The sequence below is a fragment of the Meriones unguiculatus genome, chromosome 1, assembly GCF_030254825.1.
Source record: "Meriones unguiculatus strain TT.TT164.6M chromosome 1, Bangor_MerUng_6.1, whole genome shotgun sequence".
Classification (NCBI taxonomy): Eukaryota; Metazoa; Chordata; class Mammalia; order Rodentia; family Muridae; genus Meriones; species Meriones unguiculatus.
In genome coordinates, this window is record NC_083349.1 from 58,455,276 (window position 1) to 58,478,295 (window position 23,020).

At 47.7% G+C, this 23,020-nt stretch overlaps 1 protein-coding gene across 4 annotated transcripts in view; it reads right to left on the minus strand.

Moving 5' to 3' along the window:
- The window catches only part of Dnmbp (dynamin binding protein), a 91,657-nt gene that overhangs the window by 23,337 nt on the left and 45,300 nt on the right, over window positions 1-23,020 (minus strand). Inside the window, exon 1 of one of the 4 annotated variants that reach the window (XM_021644645.2) lies at window positions 14,016-15,326. The exons of 1 other annotated variant lie outside the window; for it this stretch is intronic. In XM_021644645.2, the coding sequence (XP_021500320.1) occupies window positions 14,016-15,150 (1,135 nt within the window). In that variant the 5' untranslated portion in view covers window positions 15,151-15,326. Of the gene's footprint in view, window positions 1-4,840; window positions 4,991-14,015; window positions 15,327-23,020 lie in introns of those variants that run through there. 2 more of the 4 variants (XM_060389977.1, XM_060389983.1) reach the window with 2 other exon arrangements.

Genomic DNA, 23,020 nt, shown 5'->3' on the forward strand with positions numbered 1-23,020 from the left:
CCTGTCTCTGAACCAGGAAGCAGTGCTCCTGGAGGGCCAGAACTCTCCCTACTAAGGACCACCAGGACATGCCCACACAGTAGGCAGTTCAGCAGCCAGCTCTGCAGGGCATCCTCCCAAATGTGCAGGATCAATTCCACTCTGTCCCCAGAGAAGCTGGATCGCTTTAAAGAGGGCAATTCTCCTCTTGGGGAAGTTGAAAGGAACGCCAGCCTTATCGAGAACTAATTTTATTTAATCAGATATGAAACCTGCTCCATCACCTCTGCAGCAAAAAGACCAAGTTGGGAAATGAGGTCATCAATCCAGCACATTGAGAATATGAATCTAGGGGCAATGAGAGGGCTCAGCTGGCAAACTCACTCCAAGCCCGAGGACCTTAGCTCAGTCCCTGGGCTACAAGGCAGAAGGAAGAGACTTGATTCCTCAAGTCATCTTCAGACCACTCTATGCTTGATGCTCTGGCACACGCACATCACACACACCACATACAAAGCAGATAAATAAATCTAACAAGATGTTTTCAACATTATGAAAAAGATTACGTGCAAAAACGTTAATAAAAAAAAAAGAGTGGGCTAGAGAGGTGGCTCAGAGGTTAAGAGCACTGTCTGCTCTTCCAGAGGTCCTAAGTTCAATTCCCAACAACCACATCGTGGCTCACAACCATCTATAAAGAGATCTGGTGCCTCTTCTGTCTTGCAGGGACATGTGTAGACAGAACAGTGTATACATAAAACAAAACAAAACAAAACAAAAACTCTCTCTTAAAAAAAAAAGAGAATATTATGAGGGACACATAAGAAAAAGGAAGGTCTACTTGACAGGGATTTGCATCAGGACATCATTAAGTATGTAAAAGATTTGTCTCCCAGCCAGTGCATGTCTACAGACACGAAGATCTTTAATCAAATTTCCGTGTTAAATATCCTGGCAGGTGTGGCTGCACATGCCCTTAGTCCCAGCTCCCCAGAGACAAAAGCAGGGGGCTCCAGGGAGCAAGTGCCAGTCCACCCAGGGCTATCCTGGGTGAGACCTTTCCCGAAGAAAAATAACCCTTGCCATTGGAGCTTACAATTCCTGGTATTTGCACGCACACAATGAGACTCGTGAGGAAATGAGGAAGCATTTGCTCATTTAAACAAATGGAAATAAAAATAAATTGAAGAAATGCAACAGTTAAGCCAGCCCCACCAAGGTCCCTTTAAATGTGAAGAACTACTTAAACATTACAAATTTGCTAAGTGAATGGAGTGTGATGCCTGAGCACAATTCAAAGCAACAAAAACAGTGTTCTCATGGTCAGTCTTTCAACAGACTTCAATCTCCAAAAATCTTTTCTGTCGCTGCTAATCCTAAAGAGTTAGGAATGTCAGTGTTTACAGTGGGGGTGGGAGACGTTTTACATTGCAAAGCAAGGAGGTCCTGAATGAGGGGAAGGGAGAGAGGGGAGATGCTAACAAAGACAAGGGAGGCGGGAAGGGCAACAGGCCAACCAGGCCTAACTTCAGTATCAAAATGAATGTCAGCAGGCCAATGCATTATAATCCAGGGAATCAAGGAGGAACTGGGAGCCCATGCCCCCAACACACTTGAGGGCTCAGAAGATAAAGTTCTCTCTCTGGGGCAGATGTAAGAACCAGAAAAATGACAGAGAGAAAAAATAGAAAAAAGAAAGAGAGAGCAAGTACATTATTTTCGAACCATCCACCATCAGTGGAGGTGAGGCATGCATGCCTCTAACCCCAGGATGGTCCACGCAGAGAATTCCAGGCCCAAACAAACAAACAAAAAAACACCTCAGCGTCAGCAGATTATGCTAGCAGTAATGGTGCAGCTGAGATGATCAGGGTATCTGCATAGTTTTAAGTTATTTACATTAAATGCTAATTACAAAAATGAAAGGGAAAGTGACCACACAGTGGAGGAAGGACACCCTGACCCCATAATCAAAATCAGGGTCACCAGTGAAGGGCAAATATGCCTGAAAACATCATCCAGCCCTTATGCAGTATCCTCGTCACAAATGCTGGTTTTGAAGTGAATCTTGAGAAAACACCAAACTCAAACTGAGAATTTATATTCTCCAAAAAAAATCCATTGTCATAAGAAAAAAGATTCAGAGAACAGTCCTCAAACAAAAGTGGCCATTCTGTGCTGGGTCATGATCTGAGAAAGAAAAGCTCCAAACAGGGTCAGGATGGGGCTGGAGAGCGGCTGTAGATTAGATTTGTAAAATCCCCTGCAGTAGTCAGTCCTTTCTGGTGACACAAGAAACACCCATACTTGCTAGGCTTACGGTTCTCTTGTGCCAGGCCTAGAGTTTTATCCCCAACAAAACAAAACACACCCGGAAGCCTACTGGGGCATGGCACATGCCATATACTCTCAGACGGACAGGGAAGAGAAAACTTGGAGCAGAAAGAATGTAAAGAAAAACGTTGCAAGCGTTAAACTTCAGGGAGGCTGGAGCAGTGGTGGCCTACGCCTTTAATCCCAGCACCCAGGAGGCAGAGGCGGGCGGATCTCTGGGATCCAGGACAGCCAGGATTGCACAGAGAAACCCTGTCTCCAAAAACCAAAAAAAAAAAAAAAAAAAAAACAAACCAAAACCAAAAGAGTGCACAGAGGCTTCCTGACATCAAGACAGTCTTCCCTCTATAAACTGAACATTATTTTCTTTCTTGAACTTTCTCCACGACATGATACATTTCAAACATCCTTCTCATTCATCACAGGGCTCAAGTTTGATTCAGAAATCAGTGGTGCCCTACAGATAGCTTATTTATTTATTGCTGTGTTGGGGATGGAGCCCAGGGCCTTGCGCAGGTTAGAAAAATACTTCCTCATCCCCAACCTTGTGAGAAAACCTTCTTAATGCAATTGTTTGGTTTGGTTTCCCTTTGTGGCCACACTTGCTGGTACTTGTCTATAATGCCACTACAGGCAGAAGGATCAGGAGTCCACCACACAGCGAGTTCTAAACTAGCCTAAGCCACGTGAGAGCCTCTCCCCAAACACAACTAACACAAAACAAAACCCACACTGATTTTAAAGTGATAGATTTTGTTTTGTTTTCGAGACAGGGTTGTGTGTGTGTGTGTAGCCCTGGTTGTCCTGGAAAGCGCTCTGTAGACCAGGCTGGCCTCAAACTCAAGAAATCCTCTGTAAAAGCATGGGCTATCACTGCCCAGCTTCAAAGTGAACTTCCAAGTATCTTAGATCTTGCTAATGACAAACTGACAAGAGAAACTCATTAATATAAACTACAAAAAGAACATTTACTGGTTCCAACCACATCAAGCTAACTTACAGATTATATCCCCAAACTTAATATGACAAAGCTTTAAAGTATGTGGCAGTGATCATTCTTACCTAACAGATCAAAACCCAGGATTGGAGAGGCTGGCTGACTTCCACAGGTTCTGTGGAAACAGCCTAAAAAGATCAAGTCTAAACACTGTGTATTTACTCCAGCGCCACTGTGCCTGCCCCCTTGCCTAGATTCTCAGAGGAGAAGGCCGGGGCCTTTCTGCTTCAAGTCTTTAAACATGCTCTTTAAATATGCCCTGGAAACGTTCTCTCGTGGGAATCAAAGATTATTAACAACAGTGACTGGAAACACAAAGCAACAGGCAAGGTCCTACTCATCAACCAAGAGGCCGGCAGCCCATGCCAGCAGATTCCATTTTATTTATATTGAAAGTGAGAAAAATGTATCCTAGCCATTTTTTTTCAAACTTAGGTAATGGTTATGACACACTTTTCCCCAAACTTCCAGAATGTATTTTATTTTTTTCGGATAGGCTCTTTGCTTGTCAAAACAACCCCCCCCCCAACCTGTTATTTAATAAGATAAAAGAAAGGTCCTCTGTAGGGCACTGTTTGCAAAGCTACAGTTTCCTGGGTATTTATCCTGAGAATCTGACTCAGCAAATCTGGGTGAGACCACGAATCTGAATTTTAACAGATCCTCAGGTCCGGCTCCACTGATAACCGCTCTCTGGACAAAAAAAAAAAAAATGTCTGGCTTGATAGCACTCCAAATGTAAAACTGCCCTCCCTTTAATTAACCCACATGCCTGCTATGAAAAAGTTTGATAAACATTTTAGAGGGTTGGAAGTGTCACTCAGGGATAGAACCCTGGCCTAGAACGCTGGAGGCCAGAGACTGATCAACACCACAAAGTGAAGAAAAAAAAATTTAGTATTTGAAAACCATGTGAGAAAAATCTTCACTTTCAACTAGCTGCAGCGGAGACGGGCTGTCCCTCACCCTGGGAGCCCCACAAAGGTTCACCTCTGGGCAAATTCCTCATCTGTAAAATGAGAACACCTGCTTTGCTGAGTCCTTGGGGGAATTAAACACGGGAACTCAACAAAAGGCAGTCTTTTTCCCACGGTGGGTGAGACACTGCCCTCAGCGCCGGAGGAGGGCGCGGTGCTTAAAGGGCATTGGTTCAGAAACTACTTTCCTACACGAACAAATCTGAAGATGAGCACGCACACCGGGGAAACTGAGGCTCCGAACCAGCCTACCAGCAAATAACCTATGCAGACCGGCAGCCACTTTCATCTCACAGGTATTCGGGAGCTGCACGAGTTTCGTGATTTAAAGCAAAACAGCCGCCCCCCAAACCCAGGCCAGTTCTCCGCCGGTCAGCGCGGTACGCTACCTTCATTTCCACCATAGCTTCGTCGGGCTGGCAATGTCAGAGGCAAAGCCAGGCCTGACCCCCTGCCTGGGCAGAGGGCGGCGGAGCGCGGGAGCGAAAGCCCAGCAACCCCGCCCCCGCCCCGGTCCCACAGCCTGCCCTCTGCACCCACGCTCACACCTTACCTGCAGCCCCGAGGCCCCACGCGTCGCTAGGCAGGGGTCTGCAGAGGAGCCGAACCTTCCCACAGCCCGGAAAGCACCCACAGGCCCCCAGGGGCCGAGGAGGGGCGGCCCATCCCCGGCTCCCCGACTTTTCCTCGGAATCGCCCCCAAGGCACGCAGGCACCACCGCGGGGCTGGTGGTAAAGGATGGAGCCGGACTCTATCCGCTGCTGGACCAACCACCTGCGCCTGCGCACTCCCCTTCTCTTGCTAGTTGCCTAGTCCTAACTAATCCGCTCCAAATACCACCTCGGGACACTATTAGCTCTTGCCTTTTCAGCTAAACCTCGTTTGGGGAGGCTGTCCTTTGCCCCGAGCGACAGACGCCACTGAAGTGAGCAGCTCCGTCTGCCGGGTGATGGCCCGGCTGGCCAAGGGGGCCCAGCTCTGCCATCGGTCCTGCCCTCAGAAGGCAGAACTAGGTGTTTGGGGCGCCTAGAGCCCCTTCACATACTGCAAACATCTACACTTACAGGCCTCTAGGGAGAGGGAACCTTCAATGTGTCACTCTGTAAATACACGAAAAGAAAGAAAACAAAAAGGGTCATGAAAGGAAAAGTTGGGAACATTGCTATATATTTCTAAATGCACACGTATAAAATGTAAGCATGCAGAGAACGGTCATCGTTGAGGCAGCCCCAGGGAAGCTGAGATCAAAGGGGATTTGTCCAACCGGTACTTTTGAAATTTTGCTGAGTGCTGGGGATGGAACCCAGGGTCTGGCGCACTAGCTAAGGGCTCCACCACCGAGTTACACCGCCAGCTCCCAGTTGACATTTTTTGGTGTTACGAAAGAATATAATGAGTTTTTTTAGAGAAAATAAAAAGCGACATTCCAGGGATAACTCTACCTCAGTAAGTGCTACTGAACTACCTTTGGTGGTGACCTTTCCCAGAGCTGAAAAGGCCTCGGCTTCCGGCGCCGCGGGATGAGCTGCAGGCCTAGCTGCTGCTTCCTTCCACCACTGAAGGAGCGCCTTCGAGTTTCTAAATTTATTCCAACAGATACCTACGTGCTGACCCCCGCCTCCTCCTAACGACCCCGCGGTAGAGGAATGAGGCGGCTGACTGGGGGGGGAGGGCTCCCTGGGAGCCGGTGGTCCTGCTTCTACCACCGGTGCCTTTGCTGACCACTGGGACCCAGAGGCTACACTTGGATTTCGGTAGCGCTAAAGACGAAAGAGGGCAGTTTTAAAGTACAGTTCTGCACAGTCTTTGGGAATCCACTTGGTACAAAGGCTGAATTCAAACGACTGCCTACTAAATCTGAGTACAGAGAAAGTTATAAAGCCAGCAGATAAGATCTGAAAATTCAGTGGCATTCCAGAGATGACGGCAGGAAGGATGGAGACGGCGCAAAGGGAGAGGACTATCATTTTAAAAATTAAAAGACCAACAAAGAGGAACGTGGACAGTTGATGAAACTTCTGAACTTTCTGCAGTTCTTACTTTACAATAAAAAGGCTTTTTGTTTATTTGTGTATTTACAGAAGTACGAGGAACCGAACGGAGGATCTCAAACTCTACCGCCAAACTCAACAGTCCCCAAACAAACATTTTAACACAGGGGTTCATTTTTAGGAATTTACTACGTAAATAATTGGACAAGTGCACATGTATGTGTAATCGGAGATCGCCACCAGAAAGTTACGCAGTTGAGAGCGTTTGCTGCTCTTGCACAGCACCCATGTTCTGTTCCCAGCATGCAACCCTCGGTCTGACAACCTTCGGTAACTCCGGGGGGCTCTGACGCCCTCTGCTGGCCTCTGGGAGCGCTGCATGCAAGTGATGCAGACATACCAGGAGGCAAAGCACTCTCATACATTCACTTCTTTAACTAAATAAGGAAAAACACAAAGCTTAAAAAAGCTTAGAAATCTTCTAAACAGAAACAACCAAATGTACCTCTGCAGCAGCCTGAATAACTAAATGATGGCATGTCCACCTAACAGAAACTATTAGAGTCATTAAGATTTATCTGTACAAATGGAATGAGGCTCTGATGAATGCTGGCTGAGCACGGATATGCTTCCTAACGGTGGCAATGCCGGAAGTCCGGACTGTAATCAGATCTCTGGTGGGATGGAGTCAGCATCTGAAGGATAATCTTCACACAGTGCAAAGAAACATCACTGCAACATCACGCGCCTTGGGTCGGATCCTCGGGGCCGTCCTCAGCCACACAGCGAATCTGCAGCTAGCCTGGGATCCATGAGAACTGATTTCAAGAGGGAGGGGGGCAGGGGATATGGGTGGACAGGTGCCTACGCACTAATATGCAGTGATATTTAATGTGTGTGCTGGAAAACAGTCAGCACACAAACCAATTTACAAGAGAACTGTCGTTTTGTTTAAAAAGAAAGTTGGCTGGTTTTTAATTTGATTTTGTTGATTTAACTGCAGGTTCACTATGTGCATGCAAGTACATGAAACCAGAGGAGGGTGTCAGAACCTCAGAAACTGGGTTACAGGTGGCCGTGAATCCTACAGTGTGGGTGCTGGGAACCGAACCTGGGTCCCTTGTGCTCTTACCCACAGAGCCATCCATCCATCTCCCAGGAAAGGTACTTTAAATGCACATATTTGAAAAAATGTTGAAGGTGTAGACATTGTGACTTTTTGCTGTATGTCTAACATTAATACCTCTCTCTAAGACACACACAGGGACAAGTTTGTGCCCACGTGTGCACGCACAAGCGCACACACACACACACACACACACACACACAAACATGGAGAAAGGTTAGCTGCTGTCACACTAACAGTCAGCTTTCCATTATCTCGCAAATCTATTTCAAACTATCTCTCCACTTAACAACCTGAGGTGTCTTTCCTGACACCTTTAAAATGATGACAAAACCCAGGCAACAAAACACTGCTGAAATGACACCCTATAAGAGTGAAAAGACAGAAGCGATTCGGCCCACACGGGCCATCCAGGCCTGGCTTCCTTAGCTTCTGTGGAGAGGTAGCCTATCCGGCAAGCCCCAGAGGAAGCAGCCTGGGAATCTGCTCTTCCTCACCCCAGACCGGCGGGAGGACTCATAAATCCTGGTTTTCTGTATTCCCGGGCTGCTGCCTCCAGCCCACTTACCCAGCCCCCACAATTTTCCTCCAGCACCCACTGCCCTTCTGTTTGGAGGCAGTTGGCCCTTTCTCTGTGAAACTCTCAGACTGGGTGCACTGGCTTCTTCGGATCGTGGGAAATGGTTTAGATCGCTGAGCTTCAGTGTTGAATTCGTTTCCTCTCAGGACCCTAAATCCCAGAAGCATTGGAACAAACTTCCTCTGCCACCTTTGTTCTGGCTTTTAGCTGGGAGAAAATTCCTGCCGGACAGTGTCTTAGAACCAGCTAGAAGCCCCTCCCCTCTCCCCACTTTCTTCTCCAGGCCCCTTTATCCAAGTTCCTACACAGAATCCAGTGCCTAGTCCTTAAGTCTGCAATTTATCATACCAAAGAATGCAAGACAGCGGTTCTGACACAGCAGATAAATAGAAAGCCTGGCAGAGGATGCCACTGGAAGCTTCAGGCTCAGTTGTTGTTGTTACGTGTTTAGCCTTTAGGAAAAAGTAAAATATTAAGGCAATGATAGATAAGTAACTTGAAATATATGGTCACTGCTTGATAAGAGAACTTTAGGGGGTAGAAAGGCTGCTTCACTAAGAGAAAGGGTACACACTGCTCTTTTGAGGACTAGAATTCAGATCCCGGCACTCACTTCTGCTAGCTTCTAGCTCCTCACACTCACTTTCAGCCTCTGTGAATACTGAGGTCACTTATACAAACCTACACACATATGCATATAATTAAAAAAATACAACTAAAATCTTTTTTCTTAAGAGAGAATTTTTGCATCGGCCAATAAAACTTTTCTTTCTTTTTATTATTTTGCTTTTTGTCTGTCCTTTGTTTTCTTTGACCAAGTCTCATGGAGCCTAGGCTGGCCTTGAGCTTACTAAGTTGCTGAGCCTGGCTTTGAGCTCCTGATCCTCTTGCGCTAACCTCCCAAGTACAGGGACTACAGGCACGTGGCTCTCTGTTTGGCTAAATAAAAACTTTTCATGAATAATATTGTTATGCAGCCCATACTGGCCTGGTACTCAGCATTCTTCCTGCTTCAGTCTCAGAAGTACTGAGACTTCAGGCATGTGCCACTGTTATCTAACTTTGTTGGGGGTGACACCTGGCTTCTGGCTAGTTTCCATACTACTTGGTGAACCCACACCTTTTCCCATTATTTCTACTTGATCTCATAAATGTATATGTCTTTTTTAACAGTCTACCCTGGGGTGGGGGAGCATCCAGGCAGTGCGAACTTAAAGCCACTGGTCACACCACACCCACAATCAGGAAATAGAGAAGAGGAGTACAGTATACAGTACAATGTGCTCTCCAGCCCGTGGGAGCCAGGGGTGGGAAGTCCTAGCTAAAGAGGTTTACGTGTTGTAGGCTACAAACGGCTCGGTGAGTAAAGGCATTTGTGATATGAGCCTGAAACCTGAGTTTTATTCCCGGGCTCCACAGAGGTGGCAGGAGAGAGACAGCCCTACAGAGCTGTTTTCTGACACCCCGATAATAAATAAATAAATTATAAAGGTTATTAACCTTTAAAAAGAAGTGATATGTGAGGGTGCTGTGTTGACAAGGGGTGAGGCTGTGGCCGTCAACTTGACAGTACACTGTCTTAGGAGAACAGGCCTCCGGCATCCTAATCTTATTAACTGATGTGGAAGACCCATCTTAACTGTGGATAGGCCCATTTGGGTGACTGTGGACACAATGCCATGGGATCATCTTCAAGCTCCTGCTGCCTTCATTTCCCTATATTGACAGCTTTCAGCTAAAACAAACCTTTCCTTTCTTAAGTTGCTTATCAGGGTATTTTATCCTGGTAACAGGAAAGGAAACTCACACTCCCTGTAACATATGCCATGCTCCTACCAAAGGTGGGTCTCCTCAGCCCTCATCCTTTCGGCCTTCCTGTCCTGTGGCTTGTGTTCTGTGCCTCTGCTTGCAGCCCCCTCTGCCTTCCCTGCTCTTCCTGCTCTGCTATGTTCCTTTCAGCAGAATGAGGCCACAGCCTTCTGGCTTCAGCTCTGGTGACATAGTCGGTTGGGGCAATAAGACTGCAATTTCTTTCTGACCTAGGCTTGTCTAAGTTGCCCTGGGCATTTGTCAGTTTCTTCATGCACCCTCCTCACTCATAAATTAAGCAGTTTGAATTTAAGTGCTTTTCAAACTTTTAAAATTGTGACCCACATTTTACTCCACGTGTGTATACATATTTACAAAATGTGTGTGTATGTATACATAAACATACTTTTTGACAAAACTAGATATATATTTTTTAAATTTACCATCAACTTTTATTTTAATCAGATGTAGTGGTTCGTACCTGTAACCCCAGCATTTGTAGGTTTGGGGAGTGAGGCAGAACATTTAATGTGAGTCCAGGGTATACAACAAATTCTAGGGCCAACCTAGCTTGAGAGTCTGAGAGAAACCATCTCAAAACAATAATAATAAAGAAACAACAATAACAAAAAGCTGGGCATAGTGGCATGAACTTAATCCTAGTACTTAGGAGGTAGGGCCGGGCAAATCAGTCAGTTTGAGGAGCCAGCCTCAGCTACATAACAAGTTCCAGGCCAGCCAGGACTACACAGAAAGACCCTGTCACAAACAAACAAACAAACAAACAAACAAACAGCAAATAAGAAAAGGGGGAAGCAGACAACTTGTGTTTTTCGGAGCTGCTGCTTGCAGCTCACTGATACACTTTAAGAGCCGATCTGGAGAGCGGCTCAGCATTTAAGAAAACTTGCTGCTCTTGCAGAGGGCCCAGGTTTGATTCCCAGCACATGCTTCGTGGCTCCCAACCATCTGTGACTCCAGTCCCTGGAGATCTGACATCCTCTCTGACCTTCATGGACATCAGGCATGCAGGTAGGTCACAGACATACATGCAAGCAGAACACTCATACACACAAAGCAGCAAGAGAAATTAATTTTGTAAGAGGACCCAGTTATGAGACTTGCCCATTATTTATCTAAAACATTAGATCTACTGGCATGAAAGGTTTCTTCTAGAATTAATAAGAAAAAGGTTCTGTGGTGTGGCCTTCCCAACCTGGAACCCTTAGCCTTGGCTCTTACAGAATTCTACTTTCAGATTCTTCTCTGTAAGAATTCTTCCTCTCCAGACCATAATATTCACATTCAACACAAGTAACATGGAATTCGAGCCTCTGGGTCCCTCCTGCCATAACAATCCTTAGCAAACATAAAAAAAAAAAAAAAAAAAAAAAAAAAAAAAAAACCTTAAAGCATCTGTGGTGCTGACCTTTCTACTGATAACTAATTAACAACTCCAACATGGCATTAAACCGATAATTACATGTAGGCATTACGAAACAATCAAAAGCAACAGAAACTGAAGAGGACGTGACTCGAGCAAGAAAGTGCAATTAGGCCACATTTGTGCTTACCCACTTTCTCCCTGAAGCAATTTCTAGCCTTTAGACTAGGAACAGAATAAAGTGACAGAGAGGGCCAGCAGGTAGCCAGCCTGGGCTGAGAAGCCAGGAGAGGGCTGGACCTGAGGGAGGTAGCCTTGTAGGGAGAGTCCAACATCTATGGAGAAATTCCCCTCAAATCCCTGAACAGACCATACAGGCCAGTAATGAGACTCCCGAAGCCCCAGGAAAACAGCAAGGAGAGTTGAAGAGCCCTGAGACAGTCAGCACGCGAGGAGGGCTGGGGAAACACTCAAATTAGCGAGCCTCCCAGTGAGGAGGGTCACACGGCCTTTCCAGTTTTCACAGAAACCTGACACTTCAGGAGTGAAGGCATCCTAGGTCCACTGACCACTCCTTGGGGCCAAGGTCCAAAACCATAACAGACTTGTTGGAACCACCCCAAGACAGGCGGACACGGAGAAGGACACTGTGAGGCCAGTGAAAGACAGGAGGAGAGAAAGCTGGGGAAAGGCTTGGCTTTGGGGAGGGACAACTGTATGGTGGATGGATGGGAGGGATGGACAGAAGGGAGAAACGGATGTTTCACCCCTGAAGCTGAAGGGTTTACAATAGGAACAGTGTCTGTAAGCCTGTGCCTCAGGGAACCACAGAGTGACAGTCTAGTGGGCTATTTGTAAAGGAAAAGGGAGTCGGTGGATAAAACACACACATACACATACACACACACACACACACACACACACGCACGCACGCACGCAGTAGCGTATGAGCACTTACTGTATTTATTCCAGACATGTGAGCAATATTTTTTTAATGTGTGTGAGTGTTTTGCTTGAATGTATACATGTGTCCCACAGTCCCACATACACCCACGCCTGGTGCTCACAAAGGCCAGAAGAGGGTGTTGGCTACTCTGGAAATGGAGTTATAGAAGGTGGTGAGCCATGATGGTGCTTGGAACTAAACTTGAGCGCAGCAAGACATTTTGACTGCTGAGCCGGCCCCTGGGTGATATCTTGGCTTAGCCACTACGGGATCTAAAGCTCAGAGAACCTAAGCAATTTGCCTGAAACAACACCGTTGGTAGATATTGGGGCTGAGATTTGAACCCAAGGCACACCCACTCTAACACTTGTTTCCCTCTGCAGTGCGTGCTGTTGCTGGGTAACTCGCAGTAAAGGTCAAAGACCAGCTCAATAGGAAGCCTAGAGATTTCTAGTGAGGAAGAGAGTTTTCAACTGGTCAAAGGGGTATCAAGAGTATAAACAACAGTTCCAAGAGGACTCCTCATGGTCCAGGCGAGGAGAGCTGTGAGAATGCAAATGGTGAGGAGGACCGGAGCTGGTTTCAGAGAGATCACAGGGCACATTACAACACGCCAAGCAGAACAGTCTGGGGGATGGCTAGGAGCTTCCAGTGATAAGGAGCTGCAGGGAGGAAACAAAGTTCAGCCAGGAGCAGATGTGGGGGAGGGGAGAGGAGCCGTATCCAAACCCACACAAGGAATCGCAATCAGACATTTCTCTGTGAGCTGGTCACCTAATCCCAATCACTTCAGACAGAAAATGAATTCACAGACAGAAGAGAAGAAAGATTAGCTGCCAAATTCCTCAGCTTCTCAGCGAAGCCGGGTTTGATCTCATTTTTATCTTCGTAAGTGCAGGTACATGGAGCCAGCTTTGTCCAAATAGCGGCCTGGAACTTTTGAGGAGCTGGGGATGAAATGCGGGCACACCTGGGGTTGTGATGGGAGTTTATCTCTTTGGGCTTTGAATGCCCAAGTAGAAACCTAAGCAGGCAGCCATTCTGTGGGAGTCCTAGCAGAGAAAGCGTCCTTCTGGAGGGAGGGCATGAGGGGATCCTCCAGATGACTCATGTCTTACCCAGTTCCATCCCTTAACCTCTGGCCATAACCTGGGCCCCTGGGCCCACACCTGGCCAGAACAACACAGGCTGGGTAGCCTGAGGAGCACCCAAAATAGAAACAAGTTCATCAAATAAAGTGCTGAAGACACAAAGCGAGGAAGAGTCCGCGTGGACGGACTCCTGACATTCCCACTTTGGGGATCGCTAAGGGGAGGCTGCGGAGGTGATATGGATTACAGCTATCCTAGCAGGTGCAAAGCGCGGTAACAAACTGAAGGCAGCTTCTGCATTGCACAGGAGCACCAGAGCTCCTTACGCCGATTAAACTGTATTATCAAGAAAAGAAGAGCCGTGACACAAGGCAATGCTTCTTTTCCACTGAGGTCAAAAGAAGTTTAGGGACTGAGGAAAACTTGCCAGGAAGAGAACTTTTAGCACTGTGCCACAAGAGCAACCAAGGTGTCCTTGCAAGAATAAGAACATTAGCATAAGGATGGAAAGGGGTTTGCAACTGGGGGCAGCTGACAGACAACCGAGAGAAAAAGAACTCCCATGAGAAGGCTCTTGCTTGAGGGCCACAGCACATCATTTGTGACGCTACGTGTAAAACCGTTGCTCTGCAAAATACCCCTCCCCCCACACATCATGCCTCCAGATTGGACTGATGCAAACACACTTAGGGGCCAAGGTTCTGAGCAAACATCAACACACTGAGTGATGCTACCGCCATCCATGACACCTAGTTCCAGGATGCATCTTTAACCCGCCAGAAGGCCGGCTGGATTCCTACCTTGGGGCTTCTTCCTTCTCTGCACAAACTCTGAGCGTCTCAGGGTGCTGGGAGCCGTGCGGCGGAAGCAGCTATTCCTTGCCCAAGTCTCAGAACCAGTTAAGGCTCTCACCTCCCCCAAGTGCCAGGTGCTTTCTAACCCAGGGCCCGCAGCAGTCCCAAAGGGCCGGTCTCCCTGCTCTCCCCTGGGATGCCGCTGTGGACCTTCAGTGATGGCTCCTCTGCCTCTAGCTGCCCTCATCCCCAGTCGGTCAAAGTCATCGTAGTCCAAATCATCTCCTCGATACGAAGAGTCAGCTTGTCTGCAATGATGAGAGTCAGGGTTCGTAGAGAAAGTATCGTAGCCTTCATTTTCTGTATCCGAATTAGCCAGATCCACGGGAAAGGTCTTTGCTTTGGGATAGATTTTATTACTTTGGCAAACCTTCCTGTCTTCTTCATCGTACTGAACAAACCCTTCACCTCCATCCAAATCTGGAAGCTCCAGAGACTCACCATTGGTATAAGACCCAGGAACGTGACATGCAGTGCTGTGATCACCATAATCTAAGTTAATTCCTTTACAAGCCTCAGGACTGTAATTAAAATTCCCCAGGCCCACGTAGCAGTTCTGAGGTTGATGTAAATTCCCCAAAGAGTCACCCGAGTCCCGGTAACCATTTCTCCGTTTGACTTTCTGCAGGTCCTTGGGATTATAAATCAGATCCTTACAATCTACACAGCCATTCCCCTTCCCACATCCTCCGGCTTCCGGGCACCCAGCTGGGCTTCCCAGAAGCAAACGCTCCTCTGTCCCAGGCCTGAGATTCGCACCATCTATGTCTTCTCCATTCCTGTAGCCAGCAGAGCTTTCTGAGAAGGGACTGTCCTTTCTGTTTCCATTTGTGTCCCCAGAGTCCATATAGTTTGGTTCACTCTGCTCAAAATCCCAGTACCCACAATCCCTTTTTCTGTAGGGCCGATTCCGCCTCTTAGCCCAGCAAGTAGAGTCCAGGTCATTTTCTGCATGGAGCCCAATCTGCTCAGCCAAGTTCCTTTTCCGGAGGCTCCTACAGTCTTCATACTCCCAGGTGGAGCCCCAAGGCCCCGTCTGCCCCGCTCTTCTTTCCTTCCCAATCTCAGGTGCTTCACTCATGTTCGATATGATCACAGGTTTTACTTCTCTGTTCCATGGGCCTGGGTCAGGCTGAAGCTCAGAACAGGTGCAGTCTAGCCCAAGGCTGGGTCTGTCCTTAAAATGTCTTCCGGAGCACTGGAGTCTTCCTGTTGCTGTGGCTGGAGTGCAGGGCGATGTGGAGTCATTTCAACTTCAGGATCCAATCAGTGAGCTACTCTATCTTCTCCTCGGAGGCCAGGAGATAATTAGTAACCAGAATCCATGTGATTGGTGTTGGCAGCACTGTTGGTGTTTCCCCGAGCTGGTTAGACTGGCTTGGCTGCTTTATGCACTGAAGGTACAGGCATTCTGATGCCCTCAAGGTCTTGTAGAAAAGAAGGCAGTGTGAAAGAGAAAGAGCTCCCTTTCAAAGCCCAGGCCAGGGTCTTAGGTCAGTCTGCAGACTCACTTTCCTGAAGCCACTGGGATGAGAACAAATGCTTACAGGGGGGCAATTCAAACTGGTGCTCTAGACCCCACTGAAAGCCAAGTTTTCTAAGCCTTGGACCTCTGAAACTCTTCTCTGAAAAGTACAGCTCCCCTGTCTCGAGTGTTCTGCTGCTGTAAGAGTCCAGTATCCAGGCAGGACACACTCAAACCCCTGGCCACTCAAGCTCCAGCTACTGGAGGCCATCCCACTGAAGAAGGAACAGTATTCCTATCACCCTCTCTGTCACGGCAATCATGGTGTGCAGTCTCTTGTTTAGAGACGAAGTTTTGTTCCCTTTTCTTAGAGACTCTTCTTATCAGAAAGCATCAAACCATCCATTTTCTTTTTCTTTCTTTCTTTCTTTTTTTTTCTTTTTGAGATAGGGTTTCTCTGTGTAGCCCTGGCTATACCAGACTCACTTTGTAGACTAGGCTGACCTCAAACTCACAGAGATCCGCCTGCCCCTTCCTCCCTGAGTGCTGGGATTACAGGCCGGTGCCACCGCGTCCAGCTAAACCATCCATTTTCTGAAATGATTTTCTATTCAATTTACACACTGTATTTAAGAACTAGAGAATCTGGCTAGAAACCATAGGCATGAAAGTGCCTATGGGAATTGAGCAAGTTTCAGATAGACAGACAGACAGACAGACAGATAATAGATCTTATACATGAACTCGGAGGAAAAGATAAATAAAAGGATGCTCACATGAGACATCACAAAAGACAAACAATAAAATAAAAGGCACGTGGCAAGTGCTACATAACAAATGCAATCAGCAAGAGCAATATCCTCACACTTGGGAGAGGCTTCACATGGGCCTCAACTGGACCGCTCTTCAGCTGCCTGCTCAGCCATCAGACAGACAAGAACAATCTCTTTAACTTGTTTCTAACTCATAGTTTTGGAGCAGTGTGAAGAACTCGGAGAGACCGGAGTAATATTCCCTATCCATAATTCAGTGTTTACCTCCCACTTATAAACTGTACGTTCTCTGTAGAACTCAACATCGACAAGATGGCGTCAGTGACTCCTCTAACCTGTCAGCCCTAACAGTCCTCAGCTCTACTTTTCCCTCACAACTTCCTGGATGGGTTCTTGAAAACAGTCTGCGTCTTCCTTTGATGGCTGTGGGCCATACACACCCGGCAAGCATGCTATCACTGAGCTGTGTCTCCAGTCCTCTCTTTCCCTTTGACTTTGTTGCTGTTGTTGTTTGAGACAGGTCTCTGTGTGGCCTTGGGTGTCTTGGAACTCCTCATGTAGACCAGGCTGGCTTTGAACTCACAGAAAGTCCTATCTCCACACCTCCTGGGATTAAAGGTGGGCACCATCACCCTGCCTCCTTTCTTTTTATCTTTAGGAAGGGGCTCAGTAAACTACTCAAGCTGGTCTTGAACTCATGCTGTAGCTTAGGCAGACTTCGAATGTGCGAGCCTCCTTCCTCACCCTCTTGCCTAAGCTGAGCTTTCAGGTCTGTGCCACCGTGCTTGGATCCTTGTTAGCTGGTCAAAACTTCTGATCTTTCCCTGTGATTCAGCCCATGTATTCTCTACTCATGAATCTTTCAATCAGCAGCAGCAGGGACAGCCCCTGCAACTCTGACTTCAGTGTGTGTTTGTGTGTGTGTGCCTGTGTCCATGTATGCATGTATGCGTATGACTGCGTTCACGTGTCTGTGTGAACATGTATCTGTGTATGAGCACGTATGTGTGTATACATGAGTGTGTGCAAGCTATGATTGTTGCTACAAGTCAAGAAAAATGTCCTGTTTGATCTTCACTATCCTTCAAAGTAAGTAAGCAATTATTTTTACCATAGATAAAAAAAATAATCCGTTTGGGCGTGGTAAGGAATGCCTCTAATTCCAGCATTGGGAGTTCAAGGTCATCCATCCTGGCTAAAAAGCAAGTTCAAAGCCAGTGTGAGCTCCACGAGACTCTGGGCACTGGAATAACTTGTCTTCTAGAGGGGCGCAGGCCTGCTTGTCCTCATGGCGCCAGAGGAAAAATAGTTACAGCTAATGTTTACATTCTGCCATGTTACCACGCTAGCGCTCTTACAGAAATGGATGTCCACAGAGGCAGGGATGCATTCTGCCTACCCCACCATTCCTTCATCTCCCCCCTCCACATACCAGCATCAAGATTCCCACAGGAGCACACAGCGCTGTGTACTGACCGAGTCAGTAACCTGTGAAGTTAAGACTGTGACTTGCTCACCTAACAAATAAGCAACGGTGTTTGGAAGAACAGCTTTATGCAAAACAACAGCAAAATCTACAGAGAACTCACCAGACGATGAAGCTGTTTTCATTTTTGAGACAGGGTCTTGCTACATAGACCGAGCGAGTCTGAAACTCACAGAGATCCACTTGCCTCTGCTTCTTGGGTCCTGGGATTAAAGGAATGTGCCATCACACTTGGCTAATTTCTTCTTTCCTTCCTTCTTTTCTTTCTCTTTTGTTTCTTTCTTTCTTAAAGATTCGCTTTATTTGTTAAATTCTGTATATTCATGTGTGTCTGTGTGTGATATGTGTACATGGGCGCAGGTACCGATAGTTTCCAGCCTCCGTGTGGGTGCTAAAAGCAGAACCTGAATCCTCTTCCAGAGCAATCCATGTTCCTAACTGCTATGCCATCCCTCCAGACCTGGCTGTTACTTTCTTATGTGTGAAATAAGAAAGTTAATGTCTTCTGCTTCCAAGTCTAAAATTCAATGATCTTGCTTATTTCTATTCCAACTGAAAACAAAAATTAATTTTTTGTGTTCAGGAAGGCACAAGTCTTTAATCCCAGCATTCAGAAGTTTTGTGGCAGCCTGGTCTACACAGCAAATTTTAGGCCAGCCTGGGCTACATAGTGGGACTCAGTCTCAAAAATAAACCAAAACAACAACAAAAAGATTAATCACCCTAGTTGGGCACTTCGCTATACACCTATAATAATTCTAGTAGTGGTGGAGGTGGGAGGGGAATCTCAAATTTGAGAGCAGCTAGAGATATCTATGAGATACTATTTTAAAGTGGGGAGGGGCAGTGAGCTAGCTCAGGTAAAACAGATAAAAGCATTTGCCATCAAACCTGTAAGCTGAGTTCAACCCTGCACGGCTGAAGAAGAGCACTGAGCAATGAAAGTTGTCCTCTGACCTCTACCTATGTCAGGGCACATACATGAATGTAATTTTTAAATTTCAGGGGAAAAAAGGTGGGGGATCTGTTGAGCTGGCTCATCTGTAAAGGAGTTGCCACCTGACAGCCTGGGTTCAAACTCCCATGAGGGAAAGAGAAAAACAACTGCAAGTTGTGCTTGTCCTCTGACCTCTACAAGCAGAAATACACGAGAGAGAGTAAGAGAGAGAGAGAGAGAGACAGAGACAGAGACAGAGACAGAGAGACAGAGACAGAGACAGAGGGTGGGGAGAGAGACACTGTTTTGGAAAACAAAGTTCTTTAGCAGCTGAGCAACTGTATCTTTGCTAAAGCAAGCATGATAAGGAAGAGCACACCCGGTAAGTCGGCCAAGAGCAAAGATAAAGAGAGAAAACTAAATTACAGGTAAGGAGACGCCACTGGCGAACGATCAGAGGAGACGACTGAGCTGAGGAAATGTCGCAGGGTAAGTGAGGTGAGCTGCTCTTTGCAGTCTGTGCTGCGGACCGAACCAGGGCGTCCCACACGCTAGGCGACCTCCTACCATTGAGCGGTCTACCCCCCAGCCCTGCTCGGCACTTTTTTGTTTCTGAGACAGGTTACCTAGGCGGGCCTTGAACTCACTCTGTAACAAACAACCTAGGCCAGCCAGGAGCTAGTGATCCCCTTCCTTCAGCCTCACCAGCAACTGGGACTACACACCTATGCCAGAGCCCAGACTGGGCTCAAACTCAGAGCCATCTGCCTGCCTCCGCCTCCCCGAGGGCTGGGGTCACAGGTGTGCGCCACCGTGCCAGGTGCAGTTTAAGGACACAGTTTACAGGAGGATGTAAAGAACGGGGGCTTTTCCTACCCTACTTCGACGCAGACGCTTCCGGACTGACAGGCTACAGAAAAAGAGGGAAAGGAAGAACAGCAGACAGGTTTTGTCAGGGGGACTGCGGCTGCTGCTCAAGCCTGGGATGAGCATCCGTCACCCGCTCTTCTGCTCCCCCACCCATTTTTATGAGACAGGGTGTCACTATGTAGCCCTGGCTGGCCTGAAACTCACTATATAGACCAGGCTAGCCCAGAACTCAGAGTAGCTGGGTCACTTTCTCCTTCGGAAACTCTTCCTTTACTTGGCTTTCCTTCCACTCCACTGGCTCTCCTGTGCTGGTCCCACTCTCTAGACACTGCGATGCTCTGGGTCAGAATCTTCTCTAACCCCAGTTAGCTGGCATGCAGTTTTGATTCAAGAAAGACGGAGGTAGGGGTTGTGGCCACAGCCAGGAAAGTGCTTGCCAAGGGAGCATGAGGACCTGAGTTTGACCCCCAGAACACACAAAAGCTGCGTGCTGTGGTGCATGTTTCTAAAACCAGCATGGGGAAGTGGAGACAGGTGGGGCGCCTGGGGCTTCTGAACCTGCCAGCCTAGCCTGACTGGGAAGTTCAACACCTAAGGTTGGCCTCGTGTGTCAGCCACCCCCTGCACACACACACACACACACACACACACAGGCACACGTACAAGATGGACACTATTAGGAGTGTGGTTCCTACTCTTGTTCAGCATGGCTGCCTCTAGGCTGAGGCTGGTAAGGAAACTTGAAAAGCAGATCTTGCTGTATGGTTAACTTTAGTCCCCGCTGCCTGGAGCCGGGATCTGGGAATGAAGGGGCGGAAAGGTACTTATGATCAAATGGAGAGTCTCAGCTCTGGTGAAGAGAATGCTGGCTGGGAGTGGGGAGGACAGAAAAGGAAAGTCTGGGAACACAGGGATAGAAGAAGACTGTGTGTGTGTGTGTGTGTGTGTGTGTGTACACACGCATGCGCTACACGTGCATGCAGGGGCCTGCGGAGGTCAGGAGAGACGTAGGACGCCCTCGACCTGGAGTTATGGGCTGTTGTGAGCAGCCCAAGTAAGTGGTAGGAAACACGTAATGTTTCAATTGTTGCTTTTCACCAAATCTCAGAAATCATGTCTGACAACGTTATCATTACTGTGGATACAATGGCGCAGTATGTTAGGACTTGAATTCCAGCCCTACAATTTGCTCATTGTGAGATGCTGGGCAAACCTTGGTTTCCTGTCTGTCAGTCACGGGCAGTTCAGAAGACTGGTGTCTGAAACTACCCTGTGTGTGTTTTAAAGCGAGGAGAGCCCAGTTAGTGGCAACTACAATTAGCACCCACTCAGTTTCTATGTAACCAGACAGCTAATCCGCCAATTCGAAGGCTCGGTTCTTCCTGGATCTCTTTTCTCCTTAGCTACACATGTTCTCTTGTGTGTTCACATTCATTCACAGAATGCTCCCTTCCCGCGCCAAACCTGACCAAAGGGTGTGGCTTTAAACAGCGCCCCTGTGCGGCTGTAACCCTACAGCAGGCTTTAGACTTGCAATCCTCCTGCCTCCGTCTCCCATGTAGCTGAGATTACAGGTCTGTCCCTGCAATCTCTCTGTGCTCATGATGCCCACTCATGGCTCCAGCCCTGAGGCCCTGAGCTCAGATAACCTAATCAGTACTTTAACCGGGGCATCTTAGGCATGGAACCAAAACTGAGGCCCTGACCTCTGCCTCTTCCTGTCATAGTTTCTGTCACCTTGACATGGACCTAAACGCATTCGGGAAGAGGGATCTCAGTGGGGAAATTTCCTCCATCAGACTGGCCCGGGGGCATGTCTGTTCACTGATATAGGAGGGCTCAACCCACGGTGGGCAGGGCCAGGTCCCGGCAGGTGAGCCTGGGGTGTATAAACCAGCAGGGGAGATGGCCAAGAGGGGCAAGCCAGTGAGCATTGCTCCTCCAGGGCCTCTCCGTTCTGCCAGGGCGTCCTGTGATAATGGAGGGTGACCTGAAAGCTGAAACACACTTTATATCCCAGGTTGCTTTTGGTCTCGGTGTCTGCAACGGCAACAGAAAGAGAACCAGGACACTGCCCCCCTCACCATCCAGCCCCACCTGAGCCCTTACTGTCTCGATCAACGGCAACTCGGGCCCTGCATCAGCTCACACTCTCGTCACCTGCTTCTTCTCATTCTCTTGCTTCTCACGCCCAGCCCACCGGCAAGTCCACTTGGCTCAGATTCAAATATCCCTAGGACTGAGCTATTTCACCCCGCTGCTCTACCCCAGCCCGGGTGGCCGGCATTTCTTCTCTGGATCACAGCAGTGGCCTCATAACTGGTTTCTCTGTCTAGTGTCTGTCTGGTTTCTATTCTCCCGGGCTCCTTCCCTTCTGAAACATTACACATTTATTCAGTTTTTGTTAGCCTCTCTCACAGTAAGGGCAGAGGGTCGCTGCTGTCACTTCAAGAATCCACGCTGACTAGCACAGGAACTCAGTGGATGAAGGAAGGCTGTCCTGCCCTTTTAGGCCTGTGACGTTTAGAACAGGACAGGGAGAGAGCACACTTAACGAGCGATGGCGTGACCGGCGTCTCCTGCCAGCTCGAGCTCTTCTGCTCTGTCCTGCAAAGCCTGTAAACTCTGAAGGACCCGGGTCTATGGCAGTTTCCCGCCCTGTGCCTGGCCCTGAGCATGAGGAAATAAATGTTTGCAAAGTCACCCCATGAACTGCAAAGAATGGTGACTCACAGGTCAATCATAAACAAGAAAACAGTCCTATGCTACGCTAACCCGTCAGCCCTAAAAAGGAAACACTAGTCAGTACTCTGACTTCACAGAGTGTTCACAGGTTCAGACTCTGGTTGCTGTTTTGTACCTGGATAAAATCCAGTTGAATTAACCAGGGTCATTTGTACTGGGCCAACGCCCTGAAGCAGATGTCACGTGGGTTAAGGATCCTTGCTTTTTTTCCTACGCACTGACAGACTAGAAAAAGAAGAGACTGTTATTGTCTTGCATTCAGTCCTTGGTGGAGGGGTACTAGGATTGAATAAAGAGCCTTGTAGAACCTAAGCATACAGTTTTCACTGACCTACACCCCGCCCGGCTCTACACAAACCTTCATTACCTTTTTAAAAAAGAGAGAGCCCAAATTGATTCGACTATCTCTCTCATTCATTCATTCATTCCTGAGACAGGGCCTCACTATGTAGCCCTGGCTGGCCTGGGACTCACAGAGACCCCATTGCCTCTGCCTCTCAAGTACTGAAGTTACATGCATATGCTACCACAACTGGCCCAGGTTTTGCAATTTTCCCCTATCCTACTATTTGGGAAAAAAAGCCAGAAATACTATACCAGAAACATTTCAAGGAGTTTTCAGAATAAGAAGGTTGTTCTGGAGAGATGAAACCTGAATTTCATATTTTGACTATC